The 11,386-nt window shown below is 34.6% G+C and overlaps 2 protein-coding genes across 2 annotated transcripts; one reads left to right on the top strand and one right to left on the bottom strand.

Moving 5' to 3' along the window:
* Positions 1-684: 684 nt before the first annotated feature.
* On the top strand, positions 685-5,317 carry LOC114759018 (beta-galactosidase 15). The gene is made up of 17 exons (XM_028948117.1): positions 685-1,014; positions 1,166-1,374; positions 1,474-1,540; positions 1,634-1,726; positions 1,817-1,960; positions 2,058-2,146; positions 2,242-2,347; positions 2,439-2,526; positions 2,635-2,753; positions 2,847-3,008; positions 3,115-3,308; positions 3,429-3,532; positions 3,624-3,733; positions 3,839-4,066; positions 4,169-4,383; positions 4,471-4,747; positions 5,012-5,317. Exons 1-17 carry the CDS (start codon positions 850-852, stop codon positions 5,117-5,119), a joined length of 2,478 nt encoding a protein of 825 aa, XP_028803950.1. The 5' UTR covers positions 685-849; the 3' UTR covers positions 5,120-5,317.
* Positions 5,318-7,520: 2,203 nt separating this feature from the next.
* On the bottom strand, positions 7,521-8,518 carry LOC114759009 (uncharacterized). The gene is made up of 2 exons (XM_028948106.1): positions 8,337-8,518; positions 7,521-8,255 (listed from the first exon to the last, which is right to left on the bottom strand). The coding sequence occupies exons 1-2, from the start codon at positions 8,490-8,492 to the stop codon at positions 7,602-7,604; spliced, it is 810 nt and encodes a 269-aa protein (XP_028803939.1). The 5' UTR covers positions 8,493-8,518; the 3' UTR covers positions 7,521-7,601.
* Between the last annotated feature and the right edge of the window lie 2,868 nt (positions 8,519-11,386).

Genomic DNA, 11,386 nt, shown 5'->3' with positions numbered 1-11,386 from the left:
CTAATGAAATGTGTCGCATGAATTTTAACATTACATCCACGGCTTAATATAAGACACAGTTGATTGATTACCTAAGTATATTATATATTACATAATCTTTCTAAAATATTTATATGTATTATTATATTAAATATCAGTTTATGAGTCAGACAAATTAGTTTAAAAAATAATAAATATAAATATTTTAAAGTAATTTATTTAATCTCTTCAAATTACTTAATTAGGTTTTATATTAAGGATTTAGTATCATTTTTCTGAGTCTTTTAGGTTTTTTGACCTTTAAGTCAAACGAGTTCGGAACATATATCTTCTTCAACCAATCAAACTGGCATTAATGCCTCTTATTCTAATTCTGATCAGTCAAAGCCGTGTTTATGTGGATCCATCAAATTAAAGGAGTTCATGTCCTTCTTATACGGCATGAACAAAAATTTTCAACCATATTATCATCAATAATAATGTCCATAAATGATGGAGATGTGATGATCAATTCAAGGAGCGTCACTTACGTTTTCAAATTTCCATACTGCTAGAAATCTCGAAAGTGATGGCTCCTGGGAATAAACTCTTCAGTCTCAGCTATCTCATACGTCCAAACTTTCTCCTATTTTTTCTTCTTCGTTCATTCTCTTTCTTTAGTCAACATGGCTCCTGGGAAATTCTTTTTTTTTTCATTCCTTTGTTTTCTCAGTCTCTCTCTTTTTCTCACTGATGCCGTTAAATATACGTAAAATTCCATAAGCATGCGTTTCTCTTTTTCTATATAAACTCTTCAGTCTCAGCTATCTCATACGTCCAAACTTTCTCCTATTTTTTGTTCTTCGTTCATTCTCTCTTTCTTTAGTCAACATGGCTCCTGGGAAATTCTATTTTTCATTCCTTTGTTTTCTCAGTCTCTTGCTTTTTCTCACTGATGCCGTTAATGTTTCTCACGATGGAAGAGCTATCATTATCTATGGCCAACGTAGGATTCTTATTTCTGGTTCAATTCACTATCCAAGGAGTACCCCTGAGGTCTGTGATTTTTTTATCTGATACAATACTCATATACACACACACACGCAATATATATTTGTATCATTATTATGTTTATTTCTTGTTAAATAATAAATGGATTTGCTTATATATTATTATTAAATTGAGTTTGTTCATGTGTGGGTTATAGATGTGGCCTGATTTGATTCAAAAAGCAAAAGAAGGAGGACTTAATACGATAGAGACTTACGTGTTTTGGAATGCTCATGAACCAGTTCGTCGTCAATACGATTTTTCTGGAAATAATGATCTTATCAGATTTCTAAAAACCATTCATGAAGCTGGTCTCTATTCTATTCTTCGTATTGGTCCTTATGTTTGTGCTGAATGGAACTACGGGTATCCTTAATTACTTAATTAATAATTACTTTTTATAATTTTTAGTTTTGATATATATATATATATATCATATAATTCTAAATCGTTTTATTTTTCAAGGGGTTTCCCTGTGTGGTTGCATAATTTGCCTGGAATTGAGATGAGGACAACAAATAATGTGTTCATGGTTAGTTAATTATTTCAATAAATTATTTTTATATATTTTATATAGTATATGTTGTTTATGTTGTTTATGTTGTTTCTATTTGGTTTTACACAGAATGAGATGCAAAATTTTACTACATTGATAATAAATAAAATCACTGAAGAGAAACTTCTTGCTTCTCAAGGCGGTCCCATAATTATTGCCCAGGTACTTTTATATAGTAGCTCATGAATTGATCTTTCTAAAAAAATTTACACAATTCCTGGACCAAATTGATTTATTTTGTTGAATTAATAGATCGAGAATGAGTATGGGAATGTTATGGGTGCTTATGGAGATGCTGGAAAGGTGTACATAGATTGGTGTGCTTCAATGGCGGAGTCTTATAATATTGGAGTTCCGTGGGTCATGTGCCAACAAAGTGATGCTCCTCAACCAATGGTAAAATTAGTTAATTAAATATTTTTTTCAAATTCTCAATCTAATTATCATTTTCTAATTTCTAATTATAATACTTTTGATTGATTCACTTTATCAGATCAATACATGTAACGGCTATTATTGTGATCAATTCACACCCAATAATCCCAATAGTCCTAAGATTTGGACTGAAAATTGGGTAGGATGGTAAGTCCTAAATCATTTTATTTTAGGTTTTATATTTGTTTATTAATCATTAATTAAATCATTTTTCATCATTATTATTCTTATAATTATTAAAGGTATAAAAGTTGGGGTGATCGAGATCCACATAGGACGGCTGAAGATGTTGCCTTTGCTGTAGCCAGATTTTACCAAAGTGGAGGAACCTTGCAAAACTATTATATGGTAAATTATATTAATATATATATTTAAACATATAAAATAAATAAAATTGTGTGATTATAATTTATGAAATATGTATATCGTTTTATTACAGTATCATGGTGGAACCAACTTTGGTAGAACTGCTGGTGGTCCGTACATTACAACCTCATATGGCTATGATGCTCCTCTCGATGAATTTGGTATATAATCATAATTATTAAATCAAATTGATTAATTCTTTCTATATATATTTGCCCAACATAACTTTTAATGAATGTGACATAATAATCTGATCCAATGATTTGTAGGAAACATTGCTCAACCAAAATGGGGCCATCTCAAGAAACTTCACGAGGTTTTGAAATCAATTGAGAAAAACCTTGTATATGGAAGTGTCAACGAAACTGATCTCGGTAATTCTGTTGAGGTACACAATTTTAAATAAAGTTATTGTCAGCACATATTACATGTTGATAGAATTCGAAGTGGTTAATAATGTTTGATGTTGAAAATGTTGTAGGCCACTGTGTATGCCACAAATGGATCATCAAGTGTGTTCTTGAGCAGCATTAACACTACTTCTGATGCAACAGTCACATTCAATGGAAAGCAATATACCGTTCCTGCTTGGTCTGTTAGCATTCTTCCTGATGGTCAAACTGAAGAGTATAACACAGCAAAGGTGTGATTTTTTGTACAACGTTTGATGAAATCTGGTTTTTTTTTCCCCCTCCAAATTCTGTATTACAAAGAATCTAACATATATATGTTGTTGTGTGGTTAATTAGATTAATGTTCAAACTTCTTTGAATGAGCATTGGCCAAATGAAGCTGAGAAGCAGCCAGAATCATTGAAGTGGGTGTGGAGGCCTGAGAATATTGATGATGCTCTCAAAGGCAAATCTCATTCTTCTGCAAATAAACTCATTGATCAAAAGGAAGTCACTAGTGATGCCAGTGACTACCTTTGGTACATCACCAGGTAAAGTCATTCTCCTTTCTTCAATCATTTTCCCCATTTTTTAATTAGTTGATGGTCTAAGCATTTACTATTCTAATTCGGAAGGCCTAACAATCTTTAATTTGCTTCCTTCTTTGGTAGCCTTCATCTTGACGAACATGATCCTATTTGGAGTGATGATATGTCTCTTAGAATCAATGCAAGTGGCCAAGTAATTTATGCATACCTCAACGGACAGCATATTGGTAAAAGGAGCACTTCTTTGTACTGCTTCATTTGCTTATGAATAAACTATGATTAGCTTAATTAACATTGTGCTAATTTTGATGTATATAGGAACTCGCGGGGCTAAACATGGCATTTCTTCTGATGAGGTTGAATTTAAGATCAAGCTGAATAATGGAAAGAATGTGATTAGTTTGCTTAGTGTCACCACTGGACTCCAGGTATCATAATCATATATTGATATTAGTTAGTGCAAATTTGTAGATATTGAACATACTGTGTTATTTTGATTTAATTATAATGGTATATTTTCTTTGTTTGAACAGAACTTCGGGTCGTTTTTTGACACATGGCCCACTGGTCTGGTTGGACCAATTGAAGTGGTTGGTAGAAAGGGTGAGCAGACAATCATTAAGGACTTATCTTCTCACAAGTGGCATTACAAAATTGGATTGGATGGTTGGGATAAAAAATTCTTCAGTGAAGAGTCTAGTCTTAACACCAAATGGGCATCAGACCAATTACCCACTAACAGAAGCTTCACCTGGTACAAGGTGCCTAACAATTGACGTATTATATTATATCATTTTTAGTCCAATAATTAAAATTAAATTGTGGATAACTGATTCATTCATTTGTGAATTTAAATGCGTTAGACCACATTCAAAGCTCCTCTTGGAAAAGACCCTGTGGTGGTGGATTTGGAAGGACTAGGTAAGGGATTTGCTTGGGTCAATGGTTACAATATCGGTCGCTATTGGCCTACCTACTTGACTGCAGAAGATGGTTGCACTAATGATCCTTGTGATTATCGCGGTGAATATTCTAACGCAAAATGTATTTCCAACTGTGGAAAGCCTACACAAAAATGGTTAGTTTGATTTTTCTTAGAGTAAGGAATCTAGATTCCTAGCCATTCAAATTTGATATAAACAATATATTAAATATGTTTTTTCAGGTATCATGTTCCTCGATCATTCCTCAAAGACGGTGACAACACATTGGTTTTATTAGAGGAGATGGGAGGAAACCCGTCATATGTAAATTTCCGAACAGTTAGTGTTGGAACTGCTTGTGGAAATGCCTATGAAAACCACACATTAGAACTATCTTGCCAAAGTCGTCCAATTTCTGCCATTAAATTTGCCAGTTTTGGAGACCCTCAAGGCACATGTGGTTCATTTAACAAAGGCACATGTGAAAGTAATAAGGATGCGCTCTCAATTATAGAGAAGGTAATTAATCTCTTGATGTATACATACTTTTTTGGAAAAATTGGTAAAAAAAATCCCTTTTTGAAATTTTAATTAGTCAGAAGGATCTGATTTGTGCAAGTGCAAGTATGATCCGTGAGTGCAACATATCATCAGCTATGTGCAATTACATTTTTTACTACTTGGATTAAATATTTTATATTTATGCATTCATTCAGTCAGAGATTAATTGATTAATTCAGTAAATAACTAATTAATTTACCTTAATTACTTAACATAATGCAGGCATGCGTTGGTAAGCAGACTTGCTCCATTGATGTATCTGAGAATACCTTTGGGTCGACTAACTGTGGAGATATCACAAAGAGACTTGCGGTGGAGGCAGTTTGCTAAAAATTTTAATTTTGATATAAAAATTAGGTGTGATTTTATAGTCCTAATTATTAGGTTAGCTTGTTATAGTTTAAGTTTCTTTTTCTTTTTCTTTTGTTTAAAATTCAGTCATGGTGATGTCTTAAGTACATCCTAATCTTTTGAGTCCACCTTAAATAACAATAATGGTTAGTTATATATAAATTTCATGTTTTCCTATCTTTTTCTCCGGCGTTATTATATGATCATTCAGGGTCCGTTTGGATGAGCGATTGGAAAAGCAGCTTATAGGAAAAGTAGCTTATGGAGAAGTGAAGTTGGTAAAAGCTAAATTGGATAAGCTGAATTGTGTTTGGATTGGAGTTCAGAAAAGCTAATTTGTAGAAGTGAGATTGGTAAAAAGGTGTTTGGATTATAGTTGAGTAAAAGTGAGTTTGGTTATAAAATGACTAAAATGGGTATAAGTGTTAATAAATAATGAAATATGATAATAAAAAATGATTTGACATAATACAATGAAATTAAAATAATTTATTATGAAGAAGTCAAATTAATGAGTGAATTAAATTTTAAAATTTCAAAAAAATCATAACAAAAATTTTAAATATAATGTGAAACATGAAAAAAAAATGAATTGATATAATACAGTGAATTATTGTTAATTTGATATGAAAAAGTGAAATTGATCGAGAGAATTAAATTTGAAAACATAAGAGAAATGGAAAAAAAATTGCAAATATAAATCGAAACATAATTTGAATGGGTAAACATGTTTTTAACTCCAATTTACAGTATTGCAATAAAGTGAAACTAAATAATATTACATAACTAATCAATAGATAAGCTATGGATAATTTGGTCTCTGATTGCATCACGGACGCGATTCATATGCGATGAAGACTGTGATGTAACATTTGAAGATGATGGTTGACTAGCTTCAGCCTGATCATGTTCACCCACATTATTACCATTTTCAGCTTGTTCAAAAAACAAGTCGGAGCTCGAATGTCTCCTTATAAGGTTATGAATGGCCATTGTTGCACAAACCAGATACACTTGTGTTTGGAAGTCGTAACTGCGCATATTTCGGAGGACTTGAAATCTATTCTTCCAAACACCGAATGTTCTTTCTATTGTGCACCTTAAACTGGAATGATAATAATTAAAGGCTTCGTTGCTATTTCGGAATCCTACTTGTCGTCGGAAGTCTGGAAGGTGGTAGCGCTCAGATCTGTATGGACCTAGATATCCATTTGGTGTTGGATATCCCGCATCAACCAAGTAATATTTCCCTAATGATTCATGAAACAATTTGAGAGATTGTGAAATGAATAAAAGTATGAAATAATTAAAAGAACATGCATGATTGGAACACATAAACATATACCTGGAGGTGGATGAGGGAAATTAAGAGATGAATTTGTAATAGCACTATCAAATATACGAGCATCATGTGCAGATCCCTCCCATCCTGCCAAGACAAAAGTGAAACACATATCCCAGTCACATACAGCCATGACATTTTGTGATGGATATCCCTTTCTGCCAATAAATTTGTCTCGTTTTGCAGCGGGGACAACACACTGTATATGAGTGCCATCAATTGCTCCGATTGCGTCCTTAAAAAATGGGTAGTAACGTGGATCGTTCTCAATTTTTCTATGAGTTCCACGAAATGTTGGATCTATGGGTCGAATAAGTTCACTCGATAGGCTAAGACAAGCTTGCAGTACATTATGAAAGTGCCTACTTACAGTTTCCCCTGATCGTTGAAATCGTTCCTGGATCATCCTATTGCATTGTCCATGTGCAACCGTGTTTAAAAACATCGCAACCATTTCTTCAATTCCTACGTACTTAGACTTTTGTAAACCATGTTCCACCAATTTAGTACATAAGAGGTGGAAAACATCTTTATCCATTCTAAACATTTCATGACATCGATCATCATGCCCATTCATAATGCCTTGTACCCATAAATTTCCTGTCTGCTCACTAGTTCTGCACGGTTGTTTAAACATGTACATTTCACAATAATGACCAACCAATGCACCTACTGCTTCATATTGTGTTAATTCCTCATTAATTATGGTTGAATGGTCATCTTCATTTGGCTGTGAATCGTTATTCCAATTCCATAAAGTATCTTCATTCCATGGTGAATCATCGTTCCAATTAGCCATTTCTGGAATTAACCCTGTAATTATGGTGAAAACAAAATGTAAGCATTATAAGGATTACACTAAACAAAGTGTAAATAATTTTCATACTGCAAACAGAAAAACCAAACGCATAGATGACAAGTAGAAATTAGCGTAAATATATTACATAATGATTAATAAAGTTCCTACAACATGCCACATCAGTTTAGGTTACATAATGATTAATAAAGTTCCTACAACATGCCACATCAGTTTAGGTTAAAACAGCAGGTAGTTCAGGTTAACAAGTGCAATAACAATAGTTAAACAGCTAAGTCCTAAACTAAATCCTATTCTGCAGGTCACTTCCATGTGTCTGGGTCTTGTGCTGCCGGTATCAACCACCTCAACAACTTGCTTCTATCATGCATAAGCCCCAAATAGGCTCGCCTAGCCCACCTCAACCGCGTAAGCATCTTGGCACATGCATAATATAGTTGATTGTCATCATTAAGCTCCTCAACGGTAGTCAGGTGTGCCAAAACCTTATCAACTATTTGGGGATCTTCAACCAATGCTGCTGCTCGCTTGTCAGAAGCAGCTGCTATGACACTCAGGCTATCAGAAATTAATGTAGTTGCAGCAACTTTCTTCTTCTTCTTTGCATCTGATGTCTCACCCCTCTTTCTCTTTCCATAGCTTCCTGAGCCACTTGGTCCAGTACTTGCGGGGGTGTTTATGTTGCAAGCAGCGAAGTCATTTGTGAAGGCACTGGCTGTTGGGTCCACACCAAAGTTTTCATCCTCACTATCCCCTGACCCTTCTTGTTGGTCTAGCCCGACTCTATAAACATCCTCCTCTTCTGTGTCAGGCTGTGGAGCAAACGCTGGCTGAGGCTGTGAGGCTGATGGTGCGTACGCATACTCTCCCGAAGCCACAACATCTCTGAATATTTTCATCAGATCTGATGCAAACATCAGCCCCTGATGTCTAAATTTCTTGAAATTAGGGTCCACCTACATGAACATAATTAGGCATAATTAAGCGTTGTTCCTTCTGATATTCAAAATTAAAACTCAACTAACACAAATAATTACCAGTATTTTTCGTTGCCACCACTCATCAGAGGCCAACACCCTATTTGTGGCTGCATCATAACCAATGCCAGTCTCCCCAGACATCAGTTTTTCCCACAACTTCCAATCTTTTCTCAATACATCAAATCTGTTCTTCAGTTGCTTCCTGTCATACATTTTCCCGCTCCTTTCCCGAAAATTCTTTTCAATTTTCAACCAACCAGGTCTTGTAAACGATGTTCCTTGTCTTTCTTTGTGTACTATTTGCTCGGCACAAACATCGATTAGAATTTTTGTCGTGTAATGATCCCATGTCGCTTTTCCCTTGTCATTATCCATTTCTCTACGCCCTTTGATCGAGATAAGAGCAACTAAATCAACCAAAGCCCTAAATATGTAATAATGAAAGCCGTATTATATAACACATACATTGTAACCAAACAAACATATATCACCAAGTAACACATTTTAATTGCATAAGCTGTTTAGTTTTCTTATTCAATATTTTTTAAAATTATAAATATATAATCACAATGTCAATGTCCACTATTTTCCAGTGGTAATTGATTGTGAACATTTTGAAATTAAATTTTCAATATATCATATAAATTGAACCTAAACTGCATTACATTGTTTAATTTTTATCCTAATTTAACTATGTAAAAGTCAAATAAAAACCAAATTAAGAATGATGAACAAGATTATTTACAAAAATATGTTATATTTATTATAATTAACTAATTTACATAACTTTTTAAATATAATTAAATTAGTTAAATAAATATCATATTAGAGAGAAGTAAGAGAATATAACAGGAGAAAGAACAACATTAAATTTATTTTGATTGAGACTTCCCGAAATTAATTCCAAATGATTTTTAAGTAATTACCCACATAGTCCTTAATTTCTTTGTATAGTACAAATTAATGTCTTATTACTTTGCTCTATCAACGCCGTTAATTAACTCTATCAAATGAACCATCCGGACACACATATATACACCATGTTACCATCTCATTCTCTTCTACCCTACCCTCATAGAGATCGACCGAAGCTAGGGACATGCAAAACAAAAACCATTGTAATTCTGAAAATTACAATTTCAGAGTTACATATCTCGCCATTAACAGACATATACTGAACAATTTAAATCCCCAACACTGCACACCCAAGCCTTCGGTCATATACACACATTTATGCTCTTCATTTTCTCATTAAGCTAGAGCCGTTTCCTCAAACCATTAATCCCTGTTTCGTCCGTAAAAAACAGAGGCAGAAAATCCTCATTAAACAATTAACCAACATCCAACAAAAAATTATTGTAACCGAAAACCATAAAATTCAAAACATGAAGCCCCTGTTTCAGTGAACTAACAAGTCGGTCCATCACAAATCGAAATCAGTAACAACATAAATTCAAGGACCACCGGAATTTGAAGGACGACAGCAACCACAAATTCAAGGACCACCGGAATTTCAAGGACCACCGGAATTTCAAGGACCACAGCAACCACAGGGATCAAACCGGAAAACCAACATAACAAAATTAAACCGGCCAACCTGATCCAACCAACCGAAGCCTGCCAGAGGTAGATCGGACGGTGTATTGCTCTGGGAAGAGAAGAACTCCACGCACGGCTCAAATGCGATGTCGGTTGCAGACGGTGAGAGCTGATTCGATTTGTGATGAACGAGCAGGCGACGCGACGGAGCTCACGGTCAAACACTAGACGGAGCTCACGGTCACCAACGACGCGACGGACCTTCTTGCAGGCGACCACCGACGGACCTGGCCGAGGCGACCACAGACAGAGCTCACGGTCAAACACCAGACAACTTCCGACCACTGGACATGCACACCTCCCACCCAACAGCCGACCTCACCACAATGACGGGACAGAGCTCACGGTCACCAGCGACGGAGCTTCTCGGAGGCGACCACGGACGGACCTTCTTGTCGAGGCGAGCAAAGACAGAGAGCAAGTGGGGGCTCGGGTTGAAGAAGCCGGACTCTGCTCACGGGGGAATAGGGAGAACGCACATGGATGGAGAGAAAAGTAAAAGGAATATATTCCTTTGTCAGAACGGTCATAAGCTACGGTCCATAATCCAGAAGCTCCCCCTCTCCAGCTTCTCCCAATCGCACGTTCAACGGGCTTAAAAATTCAGAAGCCCAATTGTTGTAAAGCTCAGCCAAACGGTCCCAATTTCTCACTGAGCTTATAAGTCATTATAAGCTACGTTTGGGCCAGCAAACGCTGACCCAAACAGGCACTCATACTTTTGGGGATACGATTTATTCTTATATAATATTTTTTATGAGGAGGCACCGAAATTATCCTGTTCATGACGTTTGACAATATTCTCAAACTATATGCCTCTACTTGCTGATGTTGAGTTGTTTAACAATTACTATAGGGAATTGTCAAATTAAGAAAACCGTAAGAAAAATAGGAAGATATGAAACTTAAAAAAAAAAATATAGTTAAATTCTCAACAAAAATTTATACTCTTCCAATCCTAAATATAAGACCCATTTTATAATATAAATTACACTACAAAGTGGGTCTTATAGTATAAATTACACAATAAAATGAGTCTTATATTTAGGACCGGAGAAGTAATGCTTATTATAACTATCATGAATTTATTAATAACTTTTTTGCTATCTTTTCAGTCATATAATGATCAAATAATAACCCATGGATTCACTTAAAAATTAAAATTAACAACTATAACAACTACAATCAACAACAATATGTTGTATCAGCAAAAGAAATTATTACTTTAATATATATATATGAATTTTTAAAAAAAAAAATCTAAACTTATGTATGGGAAAATCTAGGAACTGAATTGAAAATTAACATGGAAAACTTTATATTATGTGTTTTTTTTTTTTTTGGGCCTTGCTTTATCCAATGTTTAAATACACGGAGAATCAGAAGTTATAGACACAAGAAAGAAAAGACTGATGGTTTATTAAGAGGAATTTTTATAGTGAAAAAAAAAAAAGAAGTGATAAACAGTCTTTTGTTATGAAAATTCATTTTAACAATATATGTTCGGC

The sequence above is a fragment of the Neltuma alba genome, unplaced genomic scaffold (genome assembly GCF_004799145.2).
Source record: "Neltuma alba isolate B1F8T4 unplaced genomic scaffold, ASM479914v2 tig00010781_pilon, whole genome shotgun sequence".
In the NCBI taxonomy this organism is placed as follows: domain Eukaryota; kingdom Viridiplantae; phylum Streptophyta; class Magnoliopsida; order Fabales; family Fabaceae; genus Neltuma; species Neltuma alba.
Note: the sequence above shows the minus strand (reverse complement) of the source record. Positions and strands in the feature narration are given on the sequence as shown.